This window comes from Mastigoproctus giganteus, chromosome 1 (assembly GCF_048544385.1).
Source record: "Mastigoproctus giganteus isolate SK-2022 chromosome 1, ASM4854438v1, whole genome shotgun sequence".
NCBI classification, from domain to species: Eukaryota; Metazoa; Arthropoda; class Arachnida; order Uropygi; family Thelyphonidae; genus Mastigoproctus; species Mastigoproctus giganteus.
This window is the reverse complement of record NC_143575.1, coordinates 195,540,116-195,558,395: the sequence shown is the minus strand read 5'-3', so window position 1 is coordinate 195,558,395 and position 18,280 is coordinate 195,540,116. Positions and strand designations below refer to the sequence as shown.

Genomic DNA, 18,280 nt, shown 5'->3' with positions numbered 1-18,280 from the left:
ACCCTTCCCCAACTACATTAGCCCTAGTGGTTCTTTTATCTGCAAATTCTTAATGTATGAAGAATTACTGCTGATAATTAGATCTTGATTATTGCTCTCTTTTGTTGCTTCTTTAACATGCTGGTGTAGACAAGTCATCCGATAAATCCGCAAAAGTCTTGCTCGAGAGCCCTGCGTTTTTCAAAACAAGTTGAAAAGCTCGTCAGTTTTAAATAAATCGATTTGTGTTAATTTTTTTTTTTTTTTATTATATTCTACAGATTCAAGGCGAAGTATTTTGACTTACTAGAAGTGATGGTACTATCACTAATTTTAAAATAAATGTTATATTATTTATAAAATAATAACCAGAAGCAAGAGTAGCTGCAAAAATTATTACAACTCATGGGTTTGAAGAGGAAAAGTTTACCGAACTTTAAATTTTGTAGGTGTGGAATTAATTACCCCTAACGGATAAACTGAGTAACAATATTGCAAATATTGTAGCTGGCAACTTCCTGGTTAGAAGCTCACGTGTTATTGAAATTTTTATTCTTGAGACTTTTAAATATGGTTGGTAATTCGCGTAGCTTGACTAACAAGCAACCAGATGAATTGGCTTTATTAGTTGAAAACCAGAAAGATTATGAAGAGAGTATACGTGTAATAAAGAATAAGGTAGGCTTTTGTTTTTATTGTCCTCAAGTTGTATTAGCGAAGTAGGAGAGTTTTCAGTTTTTTAATCGTAGCGATGTAACTTTTCATAATATACTTGAATCTAATTCATAAGTACATAAGCAGTATTTTAATTGTTTTTATAAAGTGCAACAAATTATATAAACTTCGGAACTTAATATGGAATGTAATTTATAGTCCTTTACTTTAGCTTAGTAAATTACCAGAGTTCAATGCAATTGTGATTGCTTCGGCCACAGAGTATCACATACTGGTATCAATTGTCAGCTAAAACTTTTCACGTGTTGCTACTAGGTTCACGGCAAAAAAAAAAAAAAAAAAAACACTAAGAGGCGCCAATAAAAGTGTAAATGTTTGCAGAAAGATCATTGAAATAACCTTGGAATAATTAAACAGAAAATAATTCAAATGTAATTGAAATAATCTTGGAATAATTAAACAAAGGAAAATACCTAACGGTAATCGTGCAATCAGATATATAGTTTTCTGATCAGTACAGATAGGCTACCAGCACAGCTCTGGGGTGTTGACAATGATATACAGGGATTTTTCTAGCAGGGATAAGGAGGTGATTATCCCATTGTATAAGGTAATGGTTAGACCACACCTTGAGTACTGCATATAGGTGTGGAGACCTCATTTTAGGAAGGATGTAGAGCTGTTGGAATGAGTACAGAGAAAGGGACAAAGGGCACCCTTACCAAGAAAGGCTTCAGTTCTGAAAATTGCAGTGTCTGGAGACTTGGCACCTGTGAGGTGATCTGATTGTAGTGTTTAAGGCTTTGAATGGATCGAGCAAGCTCAATGTCAGTGAGATTCTGTCTCTTGCTCAGGGTACACACGAGGGTATGCATAAATTCAAATTGAGAAAGGTTAGTTGCAGAATAGATGTGTGGAATGGATAGGTGAAATGGTATTTTTTTTGGCTGATGCTGTATAAGCTTTCTTTCTGGGAGACAAACGTTGCTACATGTCCATAGGAATAACCTTAAATTGCCCTACACGTGTCTCCCGGGTGGTGCTAAGTGAGCAACTGTGCTGGCTGCTGGACCTCGAGCTCTGCTTTTGGATATCCCAGCCATTAGAGGATACATTATATTAATACTTAGAACATGGAACATTATCCTAATCTAAATGGCTCCTTTCAGAACCAAACAACAACAAAGAACATAGGACACCCTCTGAATATTCTTCAACTTAATATCGAGGGTATAAGCCGATCAAAAAGTGACTACCTTTTAAAAGTGCTTAACGACTACCATGTAGATGTTGTGCTGCTACAGAAACACATTGTGAAGATCAAAACCAACTTTACTCTAGATGTAAATTACCAGGATACAGCCTTGTCGTGGCTACTTTCCATAAAAGCTATGGTACCACTACGCATATCCGAAATAAAATTGACCAAATAGAAATTTTGGACATAAGCTCTAATGACATTTTCACTACCAGGGTTGGGGTGATGGGCCTGGAAATAATAAATATCTATAAACCACCATCTTGACCTTGGTGTAAAGAAGCTATCCAGAATGTGCATCATCCATCAATTATGGGAGATTTCAACAGTAGGAGCACACTCTTTGGGGCTATGCTGACGCTAACGCAGATGGCCTTGGTGTGATGGTGTGGTCTAAAGTCGAGGATGTTTTCTTAATGTATAATGCAAAAGAGAAAGGTTCCTTTCACTCAGGCAGATGGAACAAAGATACCAACCCAGACCTCTGTTTTGTCTCAAGAGATGAGTGCGGAAGACCTTTGCAGTGTAGCAGGAAAGTTTTGAATAATTTTCCTCGTAGTCAGCATAGACCAATTCTTGTAAAAATTTGTACCAAAGTTCCAATAGTAAGATCAAAGCCTGTACCTTGCTGGAACTTTGGGAAAGCTCACTGGGAAGCCTTCACTAATGAGGTGGATCACAATATTCAATGGATCCCATCAAAAACCGACAATTATAAGCGATTTGTTGGTTTAATATGTTCCATAGCAAAGAAACATGTTCCCAGAGGATATAGGAAAGAATACATTCCTGGCTGGAACAGAAGATGTGATGAGCTATATGAAGAATACCAACTTAGCAATAGAACAGAAATTGCTGATGAACTATTGCAATGCTTAGACTCTTCTAGGAAAGAAAAATGGAACATAATGACAGCAGGTATGAATTTCCAACACTCAAGCAGAAAAGCATGGATACTTCTGAGGAAACTCGGAAGTAGTACACCCAAATATATTAATAAGAGCTCAGAAGTATCCCCAGGAAAAGTAGCCAAGAGAATTGTCAACATTTCCAAGAGACCAACCGATACTAACAAAGATGAAGTCAAAAAACTTAAGGAATTAAGAACTAGACTATCCTTGGCTGAACCAACCTCCCAATTCTCAGGAGAATTCACAATTGCAGAGATTTCAACAGCTCTAAAGGAAATAAAACCAGGCAAAGCAGCCGGAGTGGACGGAATATATCCAGAGTTCCTGAAACAGTGTGGTCCACGAGCTCTGAATTGGCTAGTTAAATTTTTTAATGACATCTTGCAGAATGGTAGGTTCCCGTCTTTGTTTAAGAGAACTAAAATAGTTGCCATCCTAAAGCCTGGGAAAAGTGGATCTTGCCCTGAAGATTAACGCCCAATTGCACTTTTAAATATATGTTATAAATTAATTGAAAGAATGGTTTACAATAGAATTTCAACCACAACCTTCCAACACATACCAATTGAACAAGCCGGATTCCGACCAGGCCGAAGCTGCTGCGATCAGGTACTGGCACTTACCAGCCATATCGAGAACGGATTCCAAGATAAGAAGAAGACCATTGCAGTCTTTGTGGACTTGACATCAGCTTATGACACAGTATGGCGACAAGGAATGATTCTGAAATTTTTGAAGATTGTAAGCCCCTCGCGATCCTACTTAACAATATGTTATGCAACAGAGTTTTTGAAGTACACTTAAATGGCAGAGTGAGCAAGCCCTATATATTAAATGATGGTTTACCACAAGGATCAGTTCTAGCCCCATTATTATTTAATATCTATACTGCAGATCTTCCAGCAACTGCTTCTAGGAAATTCATGTAAGCAGATGACATAGCCCTGACTGCCCAGTCTACTGACTTCAGTGCAGCCGAAATTGTACTTACAAAGGATCTTCATAACCTGAATAAATATTTTCACACATGGCGACTTAAACCTAATTTAAATAAAACCGAAGTTAGCTGTTTTCATCTGGATAATCATAGGGCTAACTATATGCCACAAGTGGAATATAAAGGTCAACAACTGAAACACAACCCTTGCCCAAAATATCTGGGAATTATAATGGACCGAACACTGACGTATAAACAACACCTTTGTAATATTGCATCAAAGATAAAAAACTAGGAATAACATCTTGCATAAACTCAGTGGAACAGGCTGGGGAGCAAATACAACGGTGCTACGAACATCAGCCCTTGCCCTAGTCTACTCAGTTGCAGAATATTGTTGCCCCATATGGCTTAATAGTGCACACTCTGTAAAAGTTGATACCCAACTGAATGACACAATGAGGACAATATCAGGCACCATTAAATCGACACCTTTAAAATGGCTACCAGTGTTATCTAACATCTATCCCCCTCATATAAGAAGAGAAATAGCCTTGCTGAAAGAATGGCAGAAATGTCAAAGAAATCCTCAATTGCCCATACATCAGGATTGCAAACCCAGAAGCCGGAGAGATTGAAGTCTAGGAACCCCTCATGGAAGCTAGGTGAGAAACTTATCAAGTCACATTTTAATGCTGACCAGACCTGGCGCGAAGACTGGACTACTTCAAATCCCGACCACCTGGGCTTAGTCAGTGATCCATGCAGAGCTGTTCCAGGTTTCAACTTACCAAGAAAGGAATGGACATCCCTGAACAGAATCCGAACAAATCACAGAAGATGCAAGTTTTGGCTGCATAAGTGGGGAAAAACTGAAAACCCATTCTGCGACTGTGACAACGTGCCCCAGACCATCCATCATGTTATCTCGGAGTGCCCAAAGAGGAGATTTGAAGGCTCCATCTAAGATCTACATAGTGTTACTGATGATGCTATTAAGTGGCTGAATAAACTGGACATTACATTTTAATTCATCAAATGTTACTTATAATTTTTTTCTGTAAATATTGTTTTTAGGCTTATTGTAATTTATTTATTTATTTTTTTGACATTGTTTGTTACAAATGTATCCTCATTTTTGCCATACGAAATAATAATAATAAAGCTTTCTTTCTTGCATCATTTGCTGCTACTAATATAGCTAAACCACTAATGCTAAATAAACAAAAGAAAGTTATTACATAATGTCATTATAATATAATAAAGTTTTTATCATATTAAAAATTATTTTATTAGAAAAGCATTATTCCAAGTCAAAAACTTCCCTATCCATCATTTTTTTGGCTCTAGACATTTCATCTGCAGAGTCTCTAGATGTTTGGTGAACCAATTTTCCTTAAAATGTCATTTGGTGATTTGAAATTGTGACAGCATTGACTGTTTTGTTTTAGCTCATATTTAATTGTTATAACTGCTCCTAAGCTCTTGATGCTTAAGCAGTCGTGTAGTTGAACTTTATAATATGTCTTTGGCTAAAACTTTCTGTATGTCAGTATTTTAATTGAAGTAAAATTAAAACCATTACTGATAGTTGTTATAGATCTTGGAAAGGATTTGCTCTTGTGGCATCCCTACAAGATGCAATTTCAGTTCAAAGGGAAATTGTGTCTGAAAACTGGGTCCACTATAGAGGGTGTCTCGAAAATACACAGCATAACTTCAGGAACGAGTTCCTCGTATGTAGACAATAAAAATATTTTATATCAACATAGTTCTGGAAATGCTTGGTTTCCGAGTTTTGAAGGTCTGTCTATGACACTTAACTGTTCACATCACCTTATAGTAATTGTTCAAAATGTCCACCTTCTGCCTGAATACAGGCCTCACATCGATGTCTCATGGACTCACGAAGACGATGCCAAATTCCTGGCATGTTTTGTATTGTCTCACAACTTGCCACAATTCGATTGCAGAGAGTTTCCACATCAGCTACCGGAGTCGAATATATCAATGACTATAAATGGCCCCACAAGAAGAAATCTAGTGGGTTTAAATCAATGAGCATGCAGGCCAGGCAGTTGTTCCACTGACCAGGAAACCTTTGATTCAGGTAATTACGCTGAAGATGAGCTCCTCTTCGGGTGAGGCCTCTGGCCAAGGCCAATTTGGCCGTAGCGTTAACGTGGCCCTGCAAGGGAATAATCATGTCTTTATACCTGCTAGCAAAATTCTTGTATATCATTGACTGCTGTGGCACCCCATGAGCTGCTGTGCTGTCAGCACTGCTCAGAAAACTTCAAATTTGACTGCAAAATTACCTCAGGTCTTTTTCATTTTCCACTACCCTGAGTTTAATACTGCACAGTTGGTATGTTACTCTGGGGGTTACTGCTCCCCATGTGCAGTACTTTGCATTTGTCAATGTTAAATTTCAGTTTCCACTCCTCAACCCATCTGCCCAACTTTTCTAGATCCTGTTGCAGTAGTATACTGTCATTAACTACCCTGCCAACCTTTGTATCATCTGCAGACTTCGACATTAAGCCTGATATACCTTCATCAATATCATTGATAAATATACAAAACAACAATGGGCCCACACCAAACTCTGGGGGGAGTCCACTAATAACATTAGTCCACGAAGAGCAGTGTGCTTTAATTACCACTCTCTGTCTTCTCCCACTCAACCATCCCTTTATCCATAGCAGCAACTTGCCCTTAATACCATACTGTTCCAATTTGTACAGTAGTCTTCCATGTGCTACAGTATCAAAAGCTTTCCTGAAATCCAAGGATATGATATCAAAATTATTTTTTGCACCCCATTCCTCTGTGACTACACCATAGTATCCAATCAAATTGGTCAGACAAGATTTCCCCTTAACAAACCCATGCTCCATATTAACTATAACTGCATTCTTGTCTAGATGATCCTGCACTGTTTCTTTAACCAGTGACTCCTTTATTTTCCCCGGAACAGAAGTTAAACTAACAGGTCTGTAATTATTTGTCACCCTTGCACATCTCTAGTCTGTGAGGCCTCCCTAAATCCAAGGATGGTCTTGTAATTATGGGTAAGGGTTTGTTGCCTCATTAAAAAAAAAAAAAAAAACTGAAGTGGTTTCATCCACCCCAGTGCCGTTCTTATGTTTAACTTCAACAATTTATTCTCTGCTTTATAGGCATAACAACAAAATTTATGCAGTGTACTCTGATATCTTTCTCTTCAGGTGCAGAAAAATTGCTTTCTGATATATCTTTTTCCAATTCATAACCAAGATATGGCTTAGGATTTATATACTCTTGAACTGGAATCACTTTCATTAAGATTTTTTCCTAGAATAAAAATAAACTGAGTGAATCAAAACGATGCAGTAGCTCATTCAATAACTTAATAGGGTCTTGCATTTCTGCCTCAAATTTAATATATTCAACTGATAAGACTATAAGATTCCATAAATGATTGTGCAATCCAACCCAGGTATAAGCTTTTTCTAACCCCTTTTAAATTTCCTAACTTATATTTCAGCTATTTTCTAAACTGTTCTCTTTATCAACTGTCACCGACTTTGTTTTCATACTTGCATTTGGTACATTATGCTACATTATTTTGAATGAGCTCATCTTCTCAATCAAAGCCAACATGTGCTTGTCAGTAACAACTGCATAGTAACGGCGCCTCCGTAGCCAGGTGGGCAGGAGCAGCAGTGCGTAGCACACGCTTCTTGATTAGACCGGGGTTCGAGCCTGTGACCACCAAATATGGAGGATGCGGAAAGGTCGGGGAATGACGACCGCATATCCCCGGAGCAATATGGCCTTAGTTGCTAATGCTCCTAAAAAACAAATAACAAATAAACAAACAAACAGCAAAATAACAAAACATGTAGCAATGGCAAATTAAAAAATACAATTAGAGTCCCGTGTACATTTGACTCTACAACTTAATATCTTTATCTCATTCTGTGTAATTCATATGTTGCATCTATTGTTCTCCCAACTCTACTAATCACTTGGAACTTTCTGACTTCCTTGCTTTTAAACTATAATTTCTTAAGTCTTACTTTCTTACCTTTGAGCTAATTTTTCTTGGTGATTTTAACATTCACAACAATAGCTGGCTTCAGTTTCTAGTTACATGTACCAGCTGGTTAAGATGTTGAAGGCTTTTGAGATTGCCAATGACACAGCTTGATCATGTACCAATCAGGCTAGCAAACACTCCTAACTACACACCCAACACTGAACTTTTTCTCACCAACCTGTCACATTCAAAGTGCTTGATCAACGTTAGTGGTCCTGTAGGCACCTAATATCACAACTTGGTATTCTCAACCTCGTATCGTTTTTCATTATGAGAATGCAAAATGGAATGATCTACACAATTTCTATTTTTTTTTTTTCTTGGTTAGGTTACTGTTTTAAGTCTTCTGTTCCCAAAATCTGCTTATATCATGTCAGTGAAATTATTTTTATTGGGATTAAATCCTTTATTCTGCATTCCACCCTAAAATCTAATCCTTTATCTAAACCTTGGTTTTCCAAAACGCATGCTAAGGCTGTTCGAGATAAGAAAGTAGAATATTGCAATTGGCTTTTGTCCTAATTTTCTGGTAAAATAGTTATTAAATATTGGGCCAGTAAATCAGAATGTCTTATAACAGGGGATTTGAACTTTCCAGATTTTGACTGGAATTTGTGAGTTGGTCACTCACACACTAGCAAGATTTCTGTAGATTTATTGGATGAGTGTTTTCTACAGCAGCATATTAGAGAGGCAAGAAGAGGAAGCTATACTCTTGATCTGGTTATCAGCATTAATTCTTCATGCATTTAAAATCTGCAGGTAAAAGACCAGCTGGGTCACAGTTACCATTGATCAGAGTGTACTAATGTGGAATTTAAACACAGAACTACTATCAAGGGTAAAGAGAAAGGAGTTTCCTTAGGGTAACTGCAGTGGGACCAACTGACGATGTTACCAACAGCAAATTCTAAAAGGGAAGCAGTCGGGGTAGTAATTATAGATGCTACTAGGCTTTTCATACTAATGAAGAAATACTGTTTAAAGCTTAGATTTAAATGGATGTCAGATGAATTATTAAGACACATGGCAGAGAAGAAAAATGCACGGGATGCATATAAATTATCAGGTGATACAGAAGCCTATGGAAAAATAAATTAGACTGTAATCAAGTCATCAAGTTTCCTGCTGTTCATTGCAAAGAATGCAACGAACAGCAGGAAAGCTTTCTATGCTTATATTAACAGTAGAAGGAAGAGGTTGAATCATATTAGGCCACTTGATGTCATTGGGTTAACTGTTGATAATCCTGCTCAGTTTGTTGATAATCCTGCTCAGTTTGTTGACAAATTGAATAAGTATTTTGCATCTACATTTATGCATAAGGAATTATTTGGGGGAGGGGATACCAGGAGTTTATCAAACTCTAACGAGGAGCTAAATGACTGTGGTAACTGAAAGAAAAGTGGAAGAGAAATTGTTGAAGATGGACATAAAAAAGGCACCTGGGGTGGATGAAATCTGTCTAGTTATATTGAGGGAGGCAGCAAACTAGGTAAGCAAGTTCTTACAGACCTGTTAGCTGCTTAACTTCTGTTCTAGGGAAAATAATGGAGTCACTGGTTGAAGAAGTAATACAGGTCCATCTAGACAGGAATGCAATTATACTGCAGTCACAGCATAGATTTGTTAAGAGGCAGTCTTGTCTAACCAACCTGATTGGATACTATTATGTAGTGACCAAGGAACTGGATGCAAAAAATAATTTTGGTATCATATACTTTGGATTTCAGGAAGGCTTTTGGTTCTTTTATTCATAAAAGGCTCCTGTACATAACGGAGCAATGTGACATTAAGGGCAATTTACTGCTATGGATAAAGGGATGGTTGAGTGGAAGACGGAGTGGTTATCAGTGGGCACTACTCTTCATGGACTAATGTTATCAGTAGAGTCCAACAGGTTCAGTGCTGGGCTCATTATTGTTTTCAATGTTTATTAATGATATTGGTGAAGGTATATCAGGCTTAATATCTAAGTGTGTAGATTATACAAAGGTTGACAGGGTGATTAATGAGCTACTGTAACAGGATGAAGGAAAATTAAGTCAAAGAGCTGAGAAATAGCAGTTTAACATTGAAAATTGTAAGCTGCTGCATTTGGGTACCAGTAATCCCAGAGTAACTTTTCAACTCAGTGATTCTACACTCCTGGTAGTGAATAATTCAAAAGAACATGGGGATAATTGTGCAGTCAGATATGAAATTCTTTGAGCAGTGGAGACAGGCTGCCAGGACAGCTCAAGGGGTTTTGTCAATGATATACAGAAACAAGGCCATGGTTAGGCCACATCTTGAGTATTGTATACAGGTCTGGAGGGCTCACTGTAGGAAGGATGTAGTTCTGCTGGAATGGGTGAGAGAAAAGCAGCCAGATTGGTGAAGGGAACAAAAGGGTGCTCTTACCAAGAAAGGCTTCAGTTCTGCAGATTGCAGCTTTTGGAGACTAAACTCCTGCAAGGAGATCTGATTTATGTGTTTAAGGCCTTGAATGGATTAAGCTACCTAAATGTTGACAGAATTCTTCCTCTTACTGAGACTACACACACATGAGGGGACATAAATTTAAGGATGGTTGCATGATAGATCTGTGGAAGTTTGCTTTCAGCCAGCAGGTGTTTAATTGTTGGAACAGGCTTCTATCTGTTGTTGTGGAAGTGGGTGGTTTGAATAAATTCAAGGAAGAACTAGACAAATCCTTGGAGGGTATGGATTGATAGGTTTTTAAATTTTTTTTTCTCATGCTATATAAGCTTGCTTTCTTGCATCATTTGCCACTGCTACTACTGCTAACTTTGCCAGCAAGCACAAGGAGCTGTTTGATTATCCCATTGTATAAGACAGTGATTGGTCATGAGTACTGCATATAGAGTCTGAAAGCTTCCTTTTAGGACCTGTGTGGATTTCTTAAAATGGGTGTAGTCAGAAGAGCAAGTAAATCAGTTAAGGATACAAATGTTAATTCTTAACAATTCGTGTTAACAAGAAAGATTGAGTTTTGTAAATTGCACCATCTAGAAACTAAGCATCCGCAAGGAGACCTGATTGACATGTGTGGTGCTTTAAGTGTAAAGTGTGTTAGTTGTCTGACGGCACTAGGGGTTTCCCCCATCTCTGTGTTGTGTAGCACAGAACTCTGTGAAGGCCAGATATTTAAAGTGTGTGGGGAGTGGACGGATGTGTAGTGTTGTGTACCATTGTTCTTCTGACCATTTAGCCATTGGGACCCACACCGTTACCGCACTTGGCCCGGGGAGGCAGGTCAGGTACCTAGTAGATTTTTTGTACTCTAGCAGGCCCTGCCACCTAGTTTCCAAAGATTTCAGTGGCAAGGGTCTACATGAAAAAAAAATAAATAAAATAAAATAAATAAAAAAGAAAAGAGGGTTAATGCTAGAATATAAAAGGCCAAGAGAGGTTTACGTAAGCATGGTTTAAATTTGGACGTTATTAATTGATAAGTTGTGTGGGGTGTACACTGCAAGTTATACAGAGTGGGGGGGAGACTGAAGGCTGGGGGGAAAGACAGGTATGGGGATGAAAGAGAAGGCAACCCCAGAAATTCAATGAGGCAGGCCCGTGCCTCACTAGGCGGAAGAAGGGGGTGGCAGGGGGAGGAGACAGGAACCAATCTCCTCCCCCCTACCGTGGAGGAGAGTTGTTGTTGTTATTTGGTTTTTAGGAGCATTAGCAACTAAGGCCATATTGCTCTGGGGATATGCGGTGGTCATTCCATGACCTTTCCGCATCCTCCGTATTTGGTGGTCACAGGCTCGAACCCCGGTCTAATCAAGAAGCGTGTGCTATGCACTGCCACTCCTGCCCACCTGGCTATGGAGGCACCTAGGGGGGAGGAAAGTAAAACAAAACCAGGCTAGAGTGCTCGGTTTGATTGCCGATGTGGCTTGTGGCAGAAAAGTTGCTGGTGTCTCCAGTGTCTGGGATTGGGGTCTTGAGTGAGATCAGGTACCAGTTGATCTTGCCTGCAGATTCAGTTGCAGATATCAGCCTGATACAACTTGGATGAAGGAAGTGAATTTCAGTTCAGTTGAGCTTCAGTGAGGTTGGCGGTTGATGCTATTGGAGAGAGGTGCCCAGAATCTGTCTCAAGTTATTGGTCTTGGTGGTTTAGGCTCCTTAATGTTCTTCGTCTGTTGAAGACATCCTGTGCAAAAGTGAAGTATTTATAATTGTTATGGGTATGAATTAGTATATGTTCTTGGTCCTTTTGGGGCGCCTCCATAGCCAGATGGGCAGGAGCAGCAGTGCGTAGCACACGTTTCTTGATTAGACCGGGGTTTGAGCCCATGACCACCAAATACGGAGGACGCGGAAGGGTCAAGGAATGACCACTGCTTATCCCCGGAGCAAAATGGCCTTAGTTGCTAATGCTCCTAAAAACCAAATAACAACAAATAGAATATAGCAGTATTTTCCCATGCATGTATACCAGTGAGTAATCCAATTACCTTAAGATCACTATAGACATTCCAAGCAAAGTCATGATACTTTATTGTAGTCAGGACCTTGGATGTGCATTGTTTCTTTCAAGCTAACAGCATGAAGTAGAGGAGCCGATGGGAATGCATTTCCATTGTGCAGTAAAGCTGCTTTTAACCTTAATTTTGAGGCAACAATAAATATGCTCCATTCATTCATCAATAAATATATGTCATCAGTGCTCAGTTTGTTCAGAAGACCACTAATATTTTTACAGAAACACATCAACTTTCATAACGAAATATTTTGAAAACACTTTGTAGAGTTTTCAATATGTTGAAATTTTCCCTGTAAGAGGTAACACGTGACTGGTCGTAGAGAAAAGATCAAATGCCACCCTCTTGCAGCTGCATGAGTTGGCACAAATGCATGTGCTCAAAATATCACTTGACAAAACCAAACAAATACTTCTAAAAGGCAATTTGGACATAAGATGATGATCAACAGAACTAAAATATCTTGGAGTAGTCTTTGTTTCAAAATTTAATTTTTACTACCATTTGACCTACTTGGCGAAAAATGAGAAATTAGGCAGATGTGATTGCCAGGAACAGTCGAGCAGATTGAGGGCTCAAAAGCAAGACCCTGGCAATCATATACCGTGCAATGTTTCCTACCTTTTATCACGTATGGAGCCAGTGCGTGGTTCACCAGTTTGGCCATAGTAAGAAACGGGAATAAATTAGAATCAATGCACAAAGGACAATACTTATCACTATTACCAGAGCATGTTGCACAGTTAGCATTAGCATTAGTACAGGCATTTGATGCAAGAAAGCAAGCTTATGCAGCATCAGCAAAAAAAAAAAAAAACCACTTCCTCTGTTCGTTTGAAATACCTGTCCAGCTGAACCTTAAACTTATTTAGGCTATCAACTTCCACGACAAGGGATAGAAGTCTGTTCCAGCAACCAACCACCCGCTGGCTAAAGGCAAATTTCCGCACGTCTATCCTACATCTGTCTTACCTCAATTTGAATTTATGCCCTCTCAGGTGATTATTCTGAGCAAGAGGAAGAATCCCATCAGCATTGAGCATGCTCAAACCATTCAAGGCTTTATACACCTCTATCAGATCACCTCACTGGTGCCTAGTCTCCAGACACTGTAATTTGCAAAACTTAAGCCTTTTTTCATAAGAGCACCCCTTTGTTCCATTCGCTAATCTTGTTGCCCTTCTCTGTACTCGTTCCAGCAGCTCTACATCCTTCTTGAAATGAGGCCTCCAGACCTGTATACAGTACTCTAGGTGTGGCCTAACCATTGCCTTATACAAGGGAATAATCACCTCCTTATCCCTGCTAGAAAAATTCCTATATATCATTGACAATACACCATGAGCTACTCTTTCAGCCCGTCTGCACTGCTCAGAGAACTTCATATCTGCCTGCACAACCACCCCCAGGTCCCGTTCATTCTCTACCACTGTCAGTGTAGTACCACAGAGTTGATACATTGCTCTGGGGTTGCTTTTTTACATTTGTCAACCTTTCCAGATCCTGTTGCAGCAGCATACTGTCAGCAGTGTCCTTGACAACCCTGCCAGCCTTCGTATCGTCTGCAAACTTGGACTTTAAGCTTGATATACCATCATCAATATCATTTATAAATACAGAAAACAATAATGGACCCAACACTGAACCCTGAGGGACTCCACTAATAACATTAGTCCACGATGAGCAGTGTCCATTGATTACCACTCTCTGCCTTCTCCCCCTCAACCACCCCTTTATCCATAGCAGCAATTTGCTTCCAATGCCACACTGCTCCAATTTGTGCAGCAGTCTTCCATGTGCAACAGTATCAAAAGCCTTTCTAAGATCGAAGTATATCATATCAAAGTTATTCCCTGCATCCAGTTCTTTTGTGACTGCATCATAGTATCCACTCAAGTTGGTCAGGCAAGACTTCCCCTTAACAAAACCATGCTGTGTCTGAGCTATAACTGAAGTCTTGTCTAGATGATCCTGCAGTGCTTCTTTAACCAGTGCCTCCATTAATTTTCCTGGAACAGAAGTTAAACTCACAGGTCTATAATTACTTGTGTCAGCCTTTGATCCTCCTTTGTGAATTGGGGTCACATTTGCACATCTCTAGTCTGTGGGTACCTCCCCTGAGTCCAAGGAAGCTCTGATAATTATGGCTAAGGGTTTGCTTACTTCCTTTGCTGCCTCCTTTAATATAACTGGATAGATCCCATCCACCCCAGGTGCCTTTCTTGTGTTTATCTTCAACAATTTCTCCTCCACTTTACTCTCAGTTATTACAAGATTCTCTAGCTTACTGCCAGAGTTGAATACACCTCTGGCATTCCCCTCGCTGAATAACTCCTCATGTGTGAATGTTGATGCAAAATATTCATTTAGTTTGTTAGCTACCTGAGCAGAATCATCAACAGTTGAGCCATCGATATCAAGTGGACCAATCTGATTCATCCCCTTCCTTCTAGAGTTAACATAAGTAAAGAACTCTTTGCTGTTTTTCTTTGCATCCCGTGCCAAAAGTTTCTCGTAATCTGCCTTCGCCTGCCTAACCTCCTTTGTAACTTGGGTACAGATCAACTTGTATCTATCATAGGCTTCTGTGTCATGTGTTAATTTGTATGTATGCCATGCATTTTTCTTCTCTGCCGTATGTCTCATTAGTTCATCTGACATTCATTTAGGCCTAAACCTTGAACAATATTTCTTAGTTGGTATGTAAAGCCTAGTAGCTTCCAAGATAAGTTCTTTGAATGCTTCCCATTTTGAATTTGCTGTTGGTAACATCATCAGTTGGTCCCACTGTATAGAATTTAAATACTGTCTCAGTTCTTCGTAGTCGCCTTTACGAAAGCAATAACCCTTCCCTTTACCCCTAATGGTAGTTACCTCTTTGAGTAAATCCCACTTCAGCACACTTTGATCACTGCCACCTAGTGGTTCATTTATCTGCAGATTCTTAATGCATGAAGAATCACTACCGATAATCAAATCAAGAGTATTACTCCCTGTAGTTGCCTCCTGAACATGCTGATGTAGAAAACAATCATCCAATAAATCCACAAAAGCCTTGCTAGTGTGTGAGTGACCAGCCCCCAAATTCCAGTCAATCTCTGGGAAATTAAAATCCCCCATTATAAGACTCTCTGATTTACTGGGCCACTCTATTTCCCTGTACAGTTTCTTATTATACTCATCAGAGTCATTAGGCCTATAGCACACTCCTACTCAATTTTGATCTCCCAATGCTTATGTCACACCAAACTGATGTGACACTGCACTGTCCAGCGATGTCGACTGGCTTCACTTCCTTGGATTTTGTGTTTCTTAACTAATAGCATAACCCCTCCTCCCTTCCTATCCTATCTGTAGACATTGTACTCCCCAAATTCCAGTTCTGCATTCCTTATATTTGTGTGACACCATGTCTCTGATATCCCAACAATATTTGCCTTTGATGTTTTGAGCAATACCTAAAATTCATCAAATTTATTTACTAAACTCCTAGCATTGGTGTACACGCACCTGTTTCTATTCTTAGAAAGTACAGTTAGCACACCTGTACTACAGGTGCTGGCTGGAGCTCTCCCACTTTACCTGGAAGTTGCCAAAAGAGGTTTGTATTATAGACTTAAAGAGATTGACATATGTGTTGGAAGGATGTTTGCAAACAGATGTATTAGGTGGCAGGTTAAATGATGGATTAGGATGAGAATCAGGAATATTATTCTCTAGCTATGCAGAGAGTTCAGGAGGTGGAGAATTAGTTGGTAACTTTTCACTAGAGTTGTTGACCGATCCTCCAATAGCTCCATAAAATGGTTACTACATCACTAATTTTAAATCAATAAGTAAATTTACACTTAGTATTAGTGTGTCTGGAAAGAGTGTCAAGTCAGAGCAGCGCCACCAGAAATATTCCCAGTGGTCATGAGTAGTGATGAGATATGACATTCTTGCCAAATTACTGATACAAAGGTTCTATGTATATTAAGTTGTAACTTCCAAAATCTCTAACTGAATGTAAAAATAAACTAACGAATGGTACTAGGATGGATTATAAAGTTATTTATGGAATATGATGTAGTGTATTAATTAGGTCAATAGACAGCAAAATTTTTCAAAAAACATTTGCTCAAATTTCTTTGCAGTTTGCCTTTGTCCATCTATTTGCATTAATGCAGATGGATGAACAAAGAAATAATAATTGTCAGATTTCTATTGATTTGATTTTAATGAAATTTGGGGTGGCCTGAGAAATCTTTCTAAAAGAGCCAAACATAATTTCATGAAAATCCATCTACCAATGAATAGACAGACAGACATGGTGAGGACAATAGATACTTTATGCATATATGCTAATGTATCTAAAACTCTCTGCAAAAGAAGGTGGTGGTAGTGATGATATGGTGACGGTGGCAATTTTCAGTCAAGGTCTAGATCATCATGAGTACCTCTTAAATGTGTATCTATAATTCTGACATTGTATTGAAAAGTTTTGGCACATGTGCATTGTTCTGATTAAAAGAGAAATTTCTCGACAATGGAAAAGTAACATTTAGCTTCTTCACCATTATAATGCACATCCCAATACTGTCTTTTCTATATTTGAATGTCTATGTAACACAGTATTCCCATGGTACTACATTCTCCCTACTCAACAGTTTAATACTTATGATTTCTTCTTTCCTAAACATTAAAACTCAACATAATGCCTTGGTAATTAAAAATGCAAGAGAAAGCAAATTACATTTTGTTTTACTGTATACTAGTCAGGAGAAGGCTGTTTAAGGATCCAGAAATGATTAGTATGAATACCATTATTGTGACTCAAAATGATCCTATGCTATGTCCTGTGGGATATTTTGTGGAGCATAGCCTTGTTGATTTTGATAAAAGCAATCCTTGCAACTTCTTTCAACTGTGTTGTTGTTTGGTATCTTTCCTTGGATACACTGTTGTTAATTATGCCCCACAGTATGTTGTCACAGAAAGAGAGATCAGTACTAGGAGGTTACTGTATAAATTCTTGCAGAAATGTCTATCCTCTTCTAATGCAAGTAGTCCCTGACACTGTTTGCATAGTGTGGGCAGGGGCTCCATACCATTGGAACCAGCAATCCACTAGAACAGCATTTCCCAAACTGGGATCTGTGGACCCCAGGGGGGGGGGTCCATAGACCAGTTCCAGGGGTCTGCAAAATGAACCTTTCAACTGGCCAAATTATTCATTCTATGTTACAGCAAATTGATGATAAATAAAGATATTATTATATATTTATGTAAAAATAACAACAAAGTTGTTGTTTTAAACATAAAGCTTTGAATTTTCTTTTCAGAAAATCCAGTTTACACACACACACACAGAAGGGTCCACAAACTTTTTTTTGATTTTTGAAAGGGCCCTTAGATACTGGTAGTTTGGGAATCACTGCATTAGAAGATTGTTTTTTTTAGCTCTGGAATAAACCAATCCTTTAACATTACTAGTAGGAATGTTAAATGAAAGTATCATCAAAGAAATAGGGACCTATCAAGTGATTACTAGATGTTGTGGCCCAAATCATGACATGTAGTATATTGTGCTCAAAGTCTTTGTAATAATGTGGATTCTCCTTACACCAAAAAATAAACATTCATGTTACAGGAACCTTCAGTAGATTGCACACTCATCAGAGAAAACACTACCATGTGAGTCAGCTGGGACCTAGAAATATATTTTGTTATGGAGGTATTCGTTGTAATAGGAGTTTACATTGTGTGTGTGTGTGTGTGTGTGTGTGTGTGTGTGTGTGTGTGTGTGTGTGTGTGTGTGTGTGTGTGTGTGTGTGTGAAAGAGTTAATTAATGCAGCAGACATATATTGTCGACTGGACACTTTGAGGAATTTCTGACATTTACAGTCCAAGTCCAGTAAATTAACCTAACCAATGTATATTTATGAGGTATGTTACTTATA

The 18,280-nt window shown here is 38.7% G+C and overlaps 1 protein-coding gene across 1 annotated transcript in view; it reads left to right on the top strand.

Moving 5' to 3' along the window:
* The first annotated feature begins 490 nt into the window (after positions 1-490).
* LOC150091425 (MKI67 FHA domain-interacting nucleolar phosphoprotein-like) overlaps positions 491-18,280 on the top strand; it is an 86,748-nt gene continuing 68,958 nt past the window's right edge. The window contains exon 1 of the mRNA XM_090383839.1: positions 491-657. Coding sequence (XP_090239965.1) covers positions 550-657 — 108 coding nt within the window. The 5' untranslated portion in view covers positions 491-549. The remainder of the gene's footprint in view (positions 658-18,280) is intronic.